This window comes from Vanacampus margaritifer, chromosome 17 (assembly GCF_051991255.1).
Source record: "Vanacampus margaritifer isolate UIUO_Vmar chromosome 17, RoL_Vmar_1.0, whole genome shotgun sequence".
In the NCBI taxonomy this organism is placed as follows: domain Eukaryota; kingdom Metazoa; phylum Chordata; class Actinopteri; order Syngnathiformes; family Syngnathidae; genus Vanacampus; species Vanacampus margaritifer.
Window position 1 is genome coordinate 13,328,609 of NC_135448.1, and position 15,651 is coordinate 13,344,259.

General features: G+C 40.5%; 1 protein-coding gene across 3 annotated transcripts in view; it reads left to right on the forward strand.

Moving 5' to 3' along the window:
* Positions 1-15,651, forward strand: part of fam49al (family with sequence similarity 49 member A, like) — a 26,966-nt gene that overhangs the window by 4,303 nt on the left and 7,012 nt on the right. The window contains exons 2-4 of one of the 3 annotated variants that reach the window (XM_077548779.1): positions 5,856-5,948; positions 11,073-11,152; positions 12,619-12,698. In XM_077548779.1, the coding sequence (XP_077404905.1) occupies positions 12,626-12,698 (73 nt within the window). In that variant the 5' untranslated portion in view covers positions 5,856-5,948; positions 11,073-11,152; positions 12,619-12,625. Of the gene's footprint in view, positions 1-5,855; positions 5,949-6,654; positions 6,672-11,070; positions 11,153-12,618; positions 12,699-15,651 lie in introns of those variants that run through there. The other 2 variants (XM_077548780.1, XM_077548778.1) reach the window with 2 other exon arrangements.

A 15,651-nucleotide genomic window follows, 5' to 3' on the forward strand; every position in this document is an offset into this window, starting at 1 on the left:
AGTAGAACAACTAGGGCACACTAGTGTATTACTACTAGTAATGTTTTTCACTACTGAATGCCATTTCTGCATACTAGTAGGAAAATTACAAGTCACTAGAGTAGGGTCCAGGAGGCTACTAGTGCGTGACTCATACCCACAAATTAGTCCTAGGAGTGTTACTAGTGCAGCACAGTACTGTAGTTTAACTAATGGGTTTAATTGTGCAGAAGTAGGCAAAACGTGGGACACATGCACTATTTGCAGTCGTGGGAAGTAAGTAGAGGTAAAGCCGTTGTGATCTTGATTGATGGAAATCTTGGGTGAATTTGATGAGGTGGCATTAATGAAGGTGTACAGACCCCCAAAATACGGAGAGACTGCAAGCAATGACTTTTTGGGCAAAATCCTACTAAATTGCCATGACAAGTGTTAGTGTCAAAACAGTCTTTGGCGGGACGTACAGTGCATGTGTAATTATTTCCTCCATCGCTGAGTTTGCAGCCGCGAGGCGGAGAAGAAATCGTCGCAGATAACGCCGAAGCAGTTTCGTTCACGCCTGAACAGTTTTACGTCAAAACATTTTGGCACCCGAATGGACGCCGAGAGGGACTTTTAGCCAGTAGAAACTCAAAGCTGAGTCACCACCGCTGACGAAGCCGCAATTTTTACAGCTGTTATTTGCAAATCTGTGCTAAGGATGTGATTAAAATACAACATCCATATGCTTGTCTGCGCAGAATTCCTCAAATACATTCATTCTGTGACGGGCCTAATCTCTCCTAATCTAGTTGACTGACTGACTGACTCGCCTATAAAGCACATGTTCGAACATCTGTCACTCCGGTCTCGCTTACGATGCTCCTTTTGTGCTCTTCGCTGTTGAGGGGCCGGATCACAAGGAACATTATTACAGGCTGGGTAGAAATAATATTGGAAATTGACATAAGAGCCTTTTTGACTGGGCGATGGTGTCATTTAATCCGGTAGTGTCGAGAATCGGGGGGGGGGGGGGATAAATCCCTGAAAGGGAAGATTATCACATTACCGGGGCACATGGTGGTCTGACAGAAGAGGCGGGGAGGCGGTCTGAATACACCTACAACATGGAGGGGGCTGTAAATACCAGCAGATTATTCAGAATGTACAGCTTTCTGTAGAATACTTAATATAAAAGGGAGTCAAATCTGCTTTACTAGGTTTCCATGTTCACGGGCGACAAGCATGTTGTTAGCCTAACATATTTTCCTAAATCAAATTCGAAAGGTTTTCAGAAAACAAGTAAAATACATTTTAGAAAATACATTTAAAATGACTGTGCGGTATTACGCTAACGATATAGCACCTAACAAGTCATCTCTTATGCTATAAGCTAACATAGCGGTATTTATCAAGTCCTTTTGCTCATAAAAAGTTAGTCAGTACCGTCTGTCTTGTGGAATCAAAAGGGAATGGGAGCAAATACAGGAAGTAGAAGGCCTACCCAAATATTTTAGTGGGAAACACACAGCACATGGCAGCTAGCACAAGAAGCTAACATAGCAATCTTTACCTTCACTCAACACTCAATCTTAAGAGACGGACATAAATCCATGAGTCAAAAATAAATAAATAAACAAAGTTAAATTAAAAAAAAATGGCTGTATGGTATTAGGCTAACGATATGGCAGCTAATTAGTCATTGCTAATGCTATAAGCTAACATCGCGGTCATTCATTATCAAGTCCTTTAGCTCATAAAAAGTTGGTCAGTATCATCAGTCTGTCTTGTGGAATCAACGGGAATGGGGAAAAAAATTACAGGAAGTAGAATCCTACCCATATTTGATAGTAAGAAACACACACATGGCCGCTAGCGCAAGATGCTAACTTAGCTGTCTCTTCCTTCACTCAGAACTCCCATCTTCGATTCACTACCCCAGTCGAAAAAACAAACAAACGGACCAAAGACATTTCGTCCGCTTACAAATGAGTACACAACTTTGATCTCCGTTTTACCATACAATTCAAGTGTTATTACCTCAGCACTTTCCTGCGAGGAATTCCAAAAGTACCGCATTCAGTTCATTTGTCGATCGGATCAATTTTCAACAGATCGGCCAAATTCCCACCCCGTGGTGCTGTGCGAGATCAATAACACCAATTTAGAAGCAAGCTAATAAGAGCAGGAAGCCAGATCGCTATAATTAGCAACTCCGCGTTAGGGTCCAGATCTTACAATAGAACCGGATCAAATGTCAAATTATGATCACATTTTTACACACATTTAGACATCATTAGGAGTTTTTTTTTTTTTTTGCACCATCTGCTCCCTTCTTCAAGTGATTGTTGTGCGCCGTTGTCGTGTGTTTCCCCGAGTATAGCGTGCCAGATCGACAGGGGCGCGCCGTTACGCCGGCTGCCGTTCGGTGTGTTTCCCACTCCATTTTCTGCGTACACAATCGTACGCGCACGCTGACTAATTAGCCCAGCGTGAGCTAGAGCGGGTTGACTTAGTTGAGCCATTTGGCGTCAGACAATGAGGAAGCAAAAATAAATCAATCATAAAAAATAGCAAGAACATCAACATATCCACCGCCAAATATCTATTGTTATTCTGTTCCAATCATTTTTTTTTGTACTTCTACTTTAAAGTATCTGTACTTCCTGTTTATGCCATGCTGCCCCCTCCCATTGGATTGCATTTTCAGTGCGGCTCATTGCGACGGAGCGCGGCCTCTTCCGGGGACACGCCGGCTGATGTATGACTTGGACGCCTGGAGCCGTATATATAGATTCTAGGTCAGGCGCGGGTCAGAGGTCCGCCCATTTAGTCGTTTTCCGCGGCGCGGCTTTCGCGCTACATTTGTCATTCTTGACGGTCCTTAGGTATTCCGTTTAGGACGACAAAGAAGAGCTCCAACTAAGCAGCACACCATAACAATCCATCCACCCATTTTCTATATAGCTTATTCTGTTCATTATATATATATATATAAAGAGAGAGAGAGAGAGAGAGAGAGAGAGAGAGAGAGAACCATTGACGCCACTGAGTGGAAAATAACACGACGCTCTCAACATGCATTTCTTAATAATCCTAATTAGGATTAGGCAAAAATGCTTTCCTTGCTAACAAAATGGGAATAACAAGAAGTTGTCTTACAGCATGACTTATAATACAAATTTGACTGTTCTGGTTGCCCGAACATGAAGTGGCACTTGTCCTATGGCCGCCAAAAGGAGGGCATTCAAATATTTAATAGCTACATGAAATATAAGGTGCAGCACATTTCTAAGCGAATTAAGCTTGCAATCGTCTCCTTCATTTGACAGATTTGTGAGCCGATAAATGAAAATAGCACACAGGCATGAATGTATAGAAACCTTTGTAAGAGAGCATGTTCGTTATATGCAAAAGGAGGCTGCTAAAGCCTTGGTTGCCCCCCCCCCCCCCCCACCACCCATCTTTTGTGTCCACGTGAAAAATGATGTCTCAATGAAACACAATGGAAAATAATCCGTCTTCTCCTCTTTTCTTTACCTAACACTCAATAACCTCCCATTTACCCGGTCTAGCTTTTTGGGTTAACTCGGACCTCCTTCCGGTCTTTTCTCTCACGTTGTTGTCCTACTTCCAAACTGATAGGCGAAGTGAACTCCATCCAAGTTAAGAGAAACTTTAATCACAGCGCATTAATGAGCACAATTGAAAATAGTAATCCATCAAAATGTGCAGTCGGACCCCCAGAAGCAGTTTGAGACAAATTAGATTAGATGTCTGCTCTCAATTTGACTCGATGCGAGACCATTAATATTTGTGACAACGGCCTCCATTCATTTCATTAGCCGCAAAAACGGCTAATGAAATTTGTTTGTGTGGCTGTTTGGTGTGATAAGTGAAGGCAGCCAGGTCAAACGTAGTGCAATTCACCGTACATTTGCTTAAAAGTACAACACCCGAACCCCCACCCCCCCAAATGTGTTTATTTCAGATCACCGCCATTGCCTGATGTGCAATACTTGACCTTTGGGCTTTTAGCCTTCAGCTGACAGGACAGATCAATATGCATTAGGAGGTTTCCTCAAAGGAGACCGTCAAAACAAAAACGTGTGCGATTGGGAGATTATAAAGTAGGATTGGCAGTGTGTCGATTGTCTAACAAGCGATTCATCATCAATCTGTCTTTCATCCTTAATCGTTATCTTTTACAGGTCGTACTTGTAGTCTTAACCCGTCATACTACATCGTTATCCCGTCATCATTTATTTAAACCATCATTCATCATCCATCACGCGTTAGCCTCATACTCATTGTTCTCTACCCATCATCCATCAGTCTTTACTCATTTTCCATCATCTGTTACCCGTCATAATTCATTATTTGGGTAAAAAAATAACTCAATTTGGGTCCCAATTTTTTTTTACCAATCCGCTACTAAACCCCACCCTCTACTTGAGCCAATGTTGTGGGTTGTTTTGTTGTTTGTTGTTTTATTTAGTGTGTACCAATGCTTTTACCCAGCATACCTTATCTCTTAATTATCGTCCTTCTTGAACCCGTCATAATTCATTCTTTGCCAACTTTCAATGAACTCATTCACTGCCATAAACGTAAAAAAATAATTTGAACTATTTCTATTTGTTTCACATTTTTTCCCCCACTTTTGTTAACAAGAGTATGAAAACTTAGAACATTTTTTATTGTACATTTAGAACAGATACTAAATTTGTGATTGAAGTCATGTGATTAATTACAATAAAAAAATGTAATCGCCTGATGCCTCTAATTAAAAAAAAAAAAAAATTAAAATTAGGGGCGTCAAACGATTAAAATTTTATTAATAATAGAAATAGTTCAAATGAATTTTTGACGTCTATAGCCGTCAATGGCAGTGAATGAGTTAACTGTCAGTGTCTACCATCCTGTACCATCATCCATCATTCTTTACTCATTTTCTAGCCTTTCGTAATAATTAATTATATCCACTCTTAATTGGGTCCAAATGAACTCATTTTGGGTCAAAAAAATGGGTCTACCAATTTTCTAGGTTGTTTTGCACAAAAGTTGGGAAATTTTCTATAAACAAAGCCCCCCCCCACACCCCCAAAAAATTGGAAAGTAGGGTCAAATTGACCCAAGTATTTAGTGTGTACCAATGCTTTTACCCAGCATACCTTATCTCTTAATTATCATCCTTCTTGAACCCGTCATAATTCATTCTTTGCCAACTTTCAATGAACTCATTCACTGCCATAAACGTAAAAAAATAATTTGAACTATTTCTATTTGTTTCACATTTTTTCCCCCACTTTTGTTAACAAGAGTATGAAAACCTAGAATTTTTTTTTTTTATTGTACATTGAGAACAGATACAAAATTTGTGATTAATCGTGAGTTAAGTCATGTGATTAAATACAATTAAAAAAAATTAATCGCCTGATGCCCCTAATTAAAAAAAAAAAAAGATTATTTAAAATTAGGGGCGTCAAACGATTAAAATTTTATTAATAGAAATAATAGAAATAGTTCAAATGAATTTTTGACATCTATAGCCGTCAATGGCAGTGAATGAGTTAACTGTCTGTGTCTACCATCCTGTACCATCATTCATCATTCTTTACTCATTTTCTAGCCTTTCGTAATAATTAATTATATCCACTCTTAATTGGGTCCAAATGAACTCATTTTGGGTCAAAAAAAATGGGTCTACCAATTTTCTAGATTGTTTTGTATCAAACCATCCCAAAAGTTGGCTCATTTGGTATAAAATAACCCAAGCAATTTTGACATTTTGTATAAACAACTCCAAAAAATGGTGTCATTTTGTAATTAGGTTAAATCCTGTTTTCTTGTAACTCCTCCTGCACTGTGGATGACTGATTTCAAATTGTCGTCAGGTGCTGGCTGCTGATGCTCGGACCGTCGCGTGGAGCTGACAAAGCCCCGGTTGATGCAGTGAACTGTTCCGCGTGAGTCGACGCAAACATAAGGTAATAGTGAAGCGCAAGTGCAGGGAACATATGGCGGGGGGGGGGGGGGGGGGGTCAATAAGAAGCAACAGATTGGGCAATTTAGGAAAAATGAAGGAGGTGTAAAGAGGAAGTTGTGTACGCAGATTGGGATCATCAAAGCCCTTTGAAAGAAGCGAGAGACCCATATGGAGATTAGAGGTTAGTCTCGGCGGCCATGTTGGCGAGCAGAGCTGGTTTGTAATGCAGCCCCCCCTAGGCAGTGACAGGAGGGATCTTTCAGGGAGAGCTGAAAGGAGGCCGGGGCGAGCGTGGCTGCTGCCCGCTTGGCTTCCTGTCTGGGCGCCGGCTTTTTGCTTTTCAGACGCCGTGTGGGAACCCGTTTGGCGTGTGAAGGACTGCTTTCTCTCGGCAGACTGCAGATGAGGCTTGCTGTGGGAGCCCGCAAACGCACTTACACGCCACACATCCGATGACCTTTGCGGTCACGTGCTATACGGGCGACCATTTGCATTCTGCCAACTCGGATTGCTTTAGCGCCTCCGGGCCACCAGTGAGACTAAAAAGACGATTGAAGGAGACGTGCGGTGACAAGACGAAGACTAGAGGAGTGTTGAAATAGAGTAAGTCGAGCTGGAGGGTGTTTTTTTTTTTTTTTTTTTTATGATGGGAGCTTAAAAAGGAAAAGAGACGTTTATGTGTTTGCTTAAAAAAAGACAAGCAGAGGGGAAAACAGCAAACATAAATTTATAGTGTTCCCCCGCTATATTGCTATATACTCAACATCAAATTTAACTCAAAGATCTAAATCTGTAATAGTGAGCACTTCTCCTTTGCCGAGATAATCCAACCCACCTCGCAGGTGTGCCATGTCAAGACACCATGATTAGTGCACAGGTGTGCCTTAGACTGCCCACAATAAAAGGCCACTCAGAAAGGTGCAGTTTGGTGAAAAACTGACTAGTTTTCTGGGTCCCTAGACCCCCCCCCCCCAATAAAACAAAATGGCACCTTTTAGAGTTGCCTTTTATTGTGGGCGGTCTAAGGCACACCCGTGAGGTGGGATGGATTATCTCGGCAAAGGAGAAGTGCTCCCTATCACAGATTTAAAATGGTTTGAGAGAAATCCTTTATATATATTATTAAATGGGACAAACATTCAAGCACACAAATACGAAATAAGAAAATAAGGACCCTCGCTAGGAGCTAGTCGGCCAAAACTCACTCCCACATGCTCACAAGCAGACTAACTGACCACCTTCCTGACATCACTCATTTGGCCGCGCCCCTTTTTAAGACACACATACAACACAACAGTTGTTGACAGTAATGCAGTTTCATATAGGAAAGGAGAGCCACTATAGAATACTATGAAAAAAAAGTTACTTTGTGGTCTCCGTAGAATTGCGTATTTTCACCGACTGTGGGTAAAAATGAAAAAGTGTAGAAGGGGGGGAGGAGTAAAAAAAATGGTAAAAGTGCGATAAATGTTGGTTCTCTGCATTAGCGAACTTTGCATCCCAAGAGCTTCTGCTTTCAACAAGCAAACATGGGGGGGGGGGGGGGGCGCACCAGAGAAAACCCACGGCTTTAAATAGGCATCTGAAAAAGAGAAGTGTGAAGTGGAAAGAGATGCGCCGAGACGCATAGCGCAACAAGTCAGGAGTGGAAGTTATTAGTGTTGAGTAATAGCAGAGTGACAAGCTAATGCCACTAAAAGACCTCCGTTTCCGTGGAATAACGCACACGAGCGGGACTTAAAAAGGATCCCAAAGATCAAGAGGTGACGCATTTTAAAAGGAAAAAAAAAAAAAAAAGCAGGGTAAGCGGATTTTCTCCTTTTGTGGTGGTGTTTAGAAGGCAAATATTAAAGATGGTCGTAATCAGATGAGTAAGCGTGTGCTGCGCGTGAGTATGCCGGAGACTTTTTTTTTTTTCCTTTCCCCTCCAGCATCCTTAGCTGTGAGGCAAATGGGCCATATCACCAGGCCAACAGTTACCTGGCAACCGTAAGCCGAGCACTGCTCTCAGCTTGGACCGCATACTGCTACTCTTGTCAGTCTACCTTCGTCGGGCACTACATTAGGTACACTTGCACAAAAATGTGCTCCGTTTCGATGGATTGTCGATGTGGTGTTCATTTATTATGTATATTGTCGTGGGTGTAGATTGCGGTGGTGCACTGCGTTATACTGAGAGCAGTTTTTGAAAAAAAAAAAGGTCTCATATAAAGCTAAATGAGGTTTATGTTTGATGCTACTACCACGCAAATATATAGATTGGTCGTCTCTTTTTTATCATGGGTGATCAATTTAACTGGATAAAACACAAAATATTGAACATTAGAGGGGTGTCAAAATTTAATTTAAAGTTCCTTTAACGCCACTAATTTTTTAAAAGCGCGATTACTTGCAAAGTCTGTACTGTCCATGTCAAAATTTAGCAGTAATAAATGCAATAACAATTCATATATCTGTGGAGACTGGGCTCAAGTTGTATTTTACAATTTTAAAAATGTGCAGAATTTCACAAGTGACTTCACGTTAAAGATTAGATAGCTCTTGATATGAAAAGAAATAATGCACTGTCACCAACGTCTTACGAATGCAACGATGCCATCTAGTGGCAGAAAAATGACCAACCCAGATCAATATCGCACATGTTTTTAGAACCCATCATCAGATTTGACTCAACATACGTCCATTGTCTTTTTACGTCATACTCCTATCTTTTACCAATCACACTTTATCAATCCATCCCTCCATCAACTGTCTCAAATCCATTACATCCAATCGGAGTATTATTACGATCTCTTTAGACTGTTCAAGTTCACATAACCGATGACCAGAAACGTATCCTTTTCAAGAACACAAATTGAATCGGGTATATGCCATCAGCTGGTGAGGTTGGCTCCAAGAAGAAATTATTCATGTATTCATGAGGTCGGAGCAGGTGGTCAGTCACAAGAAGACCGCCACAGTGGCTCCCCCTTAGAATACACGCAGAGTGATTCAGCATGTGCAGTACAGCTTGTCCCCATAACGCCACCCGGCAGAAGCGGACGTACGGCACACCAGGCTGGCCGCGGCTCTCGTGCCAGATGATATGAAAGGCCCTATCCAGCCTGTTTTCCCAAGTTCCCCCCCTCTTGCAGCACAGCTGAATCTAATGATCAGCTAATCGGTCCCGATGATGAATCAGGTGTGTTAAGTGGAGAGAAACATGAAAAACAGGCTGGATAGGGGCTCTCGAGGACCGGACTTGAGCACCCCTGATGTAACTCGATTCTCGCACACTTGAGCACCGCGGCGTCTCGTAAATGTTGCGGGTTTGCGTGCGCCGGCCATAACATTAGGTACACTAGCATTTATTAGAGCAAAAATTCTCAACGTGTGGTAGAAAATAATCGCTGAATTAAATGTTCAGGCGGCTAAAGCTACAGTGGCTAAAAACCTGTTTTCAATATAGTATACTGTACGTATAAATATAGGCAAACGCGTGAATCATGGTGAAAAAAGTATTGTGGCGCACAATCGAGCAAAAGAACAGCAACACTTATCTCCGTTTTTGGTGTTTTTTTTTTGATAGAAGCAGACAGTTTCATTTCCTCAGCGGGCTCATATTAAAGCTTGCGTCAGAGCGTGCTAGCTGATGTTTACCGCCCTGTCCATTTTACACCGGCGTATTATCTGATATTTAATCCAACGATTGCTCTGCGCATTGTGAGAATGATCAGTTGAAGAATTGATATTGTTGTTATTTAAGTGCGGCACGTTGCTTTGGTCGCACTTGTTTTTAAAAGTAGTCTTCACATAAAGTTGAATTGAGGACTATCTTGATAAATGGACCATTTTTTTTTTTTATCTCATTAGATTGGAATAGCTACGTTGCTGCCAATTTAGCCTCACATGCAATGAGCAACATAGAGTGATTTTTTGTAGCGTTCGAGGCTTCTAAATACTCAAAGCTACACATTTCATCTGTTGTGTTTAAATTGTATTAACACTATGCAGTGTTAGCGAGTGTTCATTTTTCCTTCACTTTCAATTTTACACTGAGATTTTAACACCGGATTTTACTGTAACACAAATTCGGGTAATGACCAACATACTTAACACTGTTAAATTGAACTCTTTAAGGGTTTAACTCTTTGACTGCCAGACATTTTCAGAAAAGGGATGCCGTGGGTGCCAGTTGATTTAAGCATTTTTGACTGATCTTTCAAGGTCCACGGAAAATTATGTGTTTGGACCAGGGGTGGCCAAGTTCGGTCCTCGAGAGCCACAATCCAGCCTGTTTTCCATGTTTCCCTCCTGCAGCGCAGCTGAATCTAATGATCAGCTAATCAGCAAGCTTTGCAGAAGCCTAATAACGATCCTGATCATGAACCAGGTGTGTTAGGGGAGAGAAACATGGAAAACAGGCTGGATTGTGGCTCTCGAGGACCGAACTTGGCCACCCCTGGTTTGGACAATGGAAACACACATACTACCAAATGAAAGATTGGACTCTCATCTTTCAGAAAAAAAAGTTTGTTTCTACCTTATTCCGTTTTTCAGTAATCAACAATAGAAAATGGTTAGTTTCACCTCTGTTTTGAAAAAAACGTCTTTGGCACTCCTCCATAGGATTTTACTAACCGTTATTTAACGTTTTTGGCAGTCAAAGAGTTAATTAATAATGCAAATCTCCGTAAGGGTAAAACTTATCACACATTTCTTGTTTGTTTCCATTCTGACCTAGCCTGGTCTTCATACAGTTTGCTTGGCACAAAGCATTAGCATTAGCACTAGCACGTGGCCGCAGGCTAATAAGTGTGCAGCGCTTGTTATGAAATATCTATAGACTGATGTACAGTGAGGAGCATTAGACGGGGGCAGACGAGAGTGCGCGTCGCTGGCTGTTATTAGGTTACTATAGCCATGTAAACGGATTAAAAGCGGCTGCCGAGCTCCCAGCGAGCGAGCTAAATGATTCAATGCTGGTTTCAGATGAAATTGGACTATTAGGCACAAAACTCAGCGTCATTTACGATCTTTCTAAAGACAGACAAGGGGAAAATAGGGATGTGATTTTTGTATTTTCTGGCAGGTTTTTGCGCATTGTGTGCATTTCTTTTTTGGTTTGCTGTTTCCTCCCGTCCAGGTCGCCAGCCATGGGGAACCTCATTAAGGTCCTTGGCAAGGATTTAGAGAACTGTCCTCATTTTTTCCTGGACTTTGAAAGTAAGTAAGAGGTGTGCGTGCACGTGCTTGGGATGTGAGTGCACGTGGGTGTGTGTTTACACGTGTGTGCGTGTTAGTGCGGAGCAGAGGTGTAATGTGGTGGTGGTGGTGGGGGGGGGGGGAGGCACTTTACCAGTTTGCTGATGATGGTGTGATGGAGTGTCGTCGTGGGTGTTGTTCGTTGCTATCAGAACTTCTCTAGTCCCACTCTCGCAATATTTGGTGCAGCCGTGCGGTCTGATGAGACCTTGTCAAGGGAAAAATGTTAACCCTTTAGAACACAACAAACAGATATACTATTTAATGAAAATATATATGCATGGGGCGCTGGCTTGCTCAGTGTGATAATCACCCGCGCCATTTGTCCTCGGAGCAGGTGACCCCGGTTCGATTCCCGGACTAAGTGGTCCTTTCCTGCAGGTCATTCGCTCTCTCTATCCCATTTCCTGTCAATTCTTCAGCTGTCCTATCAATTAAAGGCTAAAAGCCCAAAAATATATATTAAAATAAAAATGGACGCAACGTGATGGCTGGTCTAAAAAGTATATTTCTACTTAGATGAGGTCATGTACACAAAAAATCATTTGTGAATGAGAGGTTCAGGGTGTACTTTATATCCTTGCTCTAAAATAATAAAAAATAATTGCCAGAATGCACATATTCTTTAATGAAAATGTTTTATATTTGTTATTCTTTTCTCTCAATTACATATATCTGGATTTATTTTCAATTCATATTTGTAATCAATATTTTTAATGGCTAAAGATGTTGCGACTAGACAAGATTTTAGTTAATTCTCCATAAAAACTATCTCTAAATTATTTTATAAATGTAAAAATAATAATAATAAATAATTCATCGTTGAACTCATTCACTCCCAGCCATTTTCACTGAAGCAACCCCCTTCGCTCCCCTGGCTGTTTTACTGGATTTTGCAAGGCCCACAGAATATTGTGTTCCATTGCTATAAAAACATGGAACCTACCAAAAGAAAGATTAGAGTCTCTTCTTTCATCAGAAAAAAAGTATATTTCTATCTGTTTCTGTTTTGCAGCAATTAGCATCAGAATATAGCTAAGTTTCATCATTATTCACAAATTTGTTTAAAACAGTGGGTTAAAGAGCTGCCCCCCTCCTACAAAAAAAATAATAAAAAATAAATTAAACGTATAAATACGTCTTTGGGAGCATGGTAATATTTAAAATAGAAAACATTTATACGTTTTTGGGAGCAAATGAGTTAAAATGACAAACAATGACTTCTCTTTTTTTGAGTGGGATTAAAGAAGTTCTGTGTCCATGTTGCCATGCACCCACCATGCCATCCCAACAGCTCACTCATCCCGCTCCCACACACACACACACACACACACACACACACATACACACAGGTGGCACAAGCGCGCACACCACCCCGACACCCGTCCCATCATCACCCACAGATGTCTCCCCTCTTTCTGTTCCAGGGGGCTCATGGGAAACCTCCTGAAAGTGCTGGCTTGCGCCGAACTTGAGCATGGCCCAATAGTTTTCCTTGACTTTGAACGTGAGACCATCCGCTTCTTATGTTTTTGTTTTTTTAATTTGGATTGCTTTTGACTCTGTCGCCTTTTTTATTTCCACCCCTCATGCATCCTAACGAGCTGACCATTCTCTGCCTTCAAACCCCTCCGTACTTTTCCACCCGGGATTGGCATTTGCAAGTCTTTCAGTATTTTTTGATTGTTCTAAACGTCACAAACGATGACAGACGCACAATAGCGCAATGGCAAGACAACAATGAGGTTACACAAGAGCAGCAAATGCCGGTCCTGTGTGGGTTTGTCTTGCTCCGGGGATGCCGATGGCGTAAAAAAATTAATAAATAAAAAAGTCAATCGGCATCTGACCACCTCCTCATCTCCTTGTGTGTGTGTCATCTGTGTATATGTGCTAACTAATATGTGTGAGCGGGATGACAGGACGCAAGAAAGATGTTGGCAAATGAAACCACCTCTGTCCTCCCTTTTCCCGTTTTTCCTTCACGGGTTTCTTTCCTTGTTAACAAATTATTTGATCATTGAGTGTCTTAAGTTTTTCAAATGTTTTCACAATTCAAAGCTTAACACAGTGGGTGGCTTAATTTACAAGTTGAAGATGTTCCACGTTTGTATCCCAAATAATCTTTCCCAATTGAAATAAATGGAAATAGCTTTAATCCGTTCCAGCCACCCACCAAACACACCAACAACAATTTTTTGTAACATAAATTGAATGAGAAAAATAGCACCCTATCGTATTTTTAAAGAACTAATATCACATTGATTATTTAATATAAAGAAAATAATTAAAGCGTTTTTGCTTCAATTCAGTAGACATTGTGCGCTTTGGTGTGCACTGTGCATGCCTTGGCCACCAGGGGGCAGTATAAACATACATGTAAAAATAACGCAAACGGTCACAACTGCTTTACTCTAGTAAAAATCAATGAGAGCTTTGTTAGCTTATCTATGGTGTTTTGCATTGTGTGTTAGCATTAAGCTAGTGGACTTTAGTAAGACAGATGTTTAAATACACAAAACTTTACAAGTTGAAGATGTTCCACGTTTGTATCCCAAATAATCTTTCCCAATTGAAATAAATGGAAATAGCTTTAATCCGTTCCAGCCACCCACCAAACACACCAACAACAATTTTTTGTAACATATATTGAATGAGAAAAATAGCACCCTATCGTATTTTTAAAGAACTAATATCACATTGATTATTTAATATAAAGAAAATGATTAAAGAGTTTTTGCTTCAATTCAATAGACATTGTGCGCTTTGGTGTGCACTGTGCATGCCTTGGCCACCAGGGGGCAGTATAAACATACATGTAAAAATAACGACTCTAGTAAAAATCAATGAGAGCTTTGTTAGCTTATCTATGGTGTTTTGCGTTGTGTGTTAGCATTAAGCTAGTGGACTTTAGTAAGACAGATGTTTAAATACACAAAGCGTAATTCTCTCTATTTCATTATTTAATAAAAATAGTTTAAGTTTACAATAAAGGTTGACAAAGTGGCAATAAGTTTATTAAGCAAACCTGAGAACATCCGGTTTGATTGGTCTCGTCTTGGATCCATGAATGCAAACAGTGCGATGACGTCGACTGTATAAACACCAATTCAAATTCAACCAGTAATTGCATTTGATTGGTTCATGGCTTAAACGACTCCTTTGTGAATAGTGTACTATCCCAAAAGCAAACTGACCCGGTTCCAATGTACCTAACCGAACAGCAGCATCACATTAGTGAGTCAGAAATAAAACAGCAACACTGTTCTGTGTTTGCAAATATTTGGATTCCTCAGCAGGGAGGCCTCTGGATGTAAGAAATAAACAGGTTACCCTCATTTCTACCTGAGTCACATGCGGCACAGACGGCGGAGGAAAAATGCAAAAAAGAAACCGCGGGATGACTCAAGAGGCCTCATCCATTGTGTGTCCCTCAAATGTTTACTCTTCCCACATACACACCGCGTTGCGCGCACGGCAGACCACATGGGAACACGGCGAGAACAAAGTTAGCAGCTTGAGTGCCGCTCACGTACGAAGTAAACATTATCTTCCAGTTTGTTAAAAGTGAGAGAGAAAGGATGCCTTGCTAAAGTAATAGCTAGTGTATTGTTTGTATTTTTATTTTTTTTTTACCCTTAAGGGCCATCAGAGTTCTTTTTTTTTTCAGAAGAAAGTGAACACAAGGCAGCGTACACAAATCTACGATGACTAAACTAAATAAGCTATTCTCATATTTGGACCACAATTTTGATCATTTGAAAAAATTTGAAATCTATTTATTTGAGAAAAGAAACACTTTTTTTTTTTCCAAAAAAACAAACAAACATAGGTGCGACGTGTATATTAAAATCAGAGCTCGGACTCAAACCCGAATTCCCCGGTCCATAATCGTGCTGACAGCAGCAAATGAGTTCCGGATAGATGTGAAACTTCTGCTTCTATTTGCCAATGGCCAAAAGAAAGCAGAAGAAATGGAAGAAAAAGAAATAGAAGAAGTAGTAGTCATGGCAACTAATGTCTGACGTATGAAAGAAAAAAATGGGGATTTTTGGTTGCCAGTCCAAGCTCTACTGTCCTTGATCTCTAGTTATTATCAAATAAATGTCCCTAAGAAATGTGACCTAAAAAATATGGTAGATCTTGAAATAATATAAGAGAGACATATTTTACACTCTAAAAACCGTTTGGTCAAAAATAGACCGATCTTCTACTTGGGTCGCTTTGACCCAACTTTGAGTCAAGAAATGTTTTTTTGTGTGTAAAACAACTCATAAATATTGGTCAGATTCTTTACTTGGGTCCAAAAAAAAAAAGGGGTCATTTTGTATAAAACTACCCAGAAAGTTAGGTTAAGTTGACCCATGAAGTGGATTGGTACATTTTTGATCCAACTGTTTTTAGAGTGTAAATAAAATAAATATAATCTACCCTTGAAGTACAGTACAATATAATGGAGA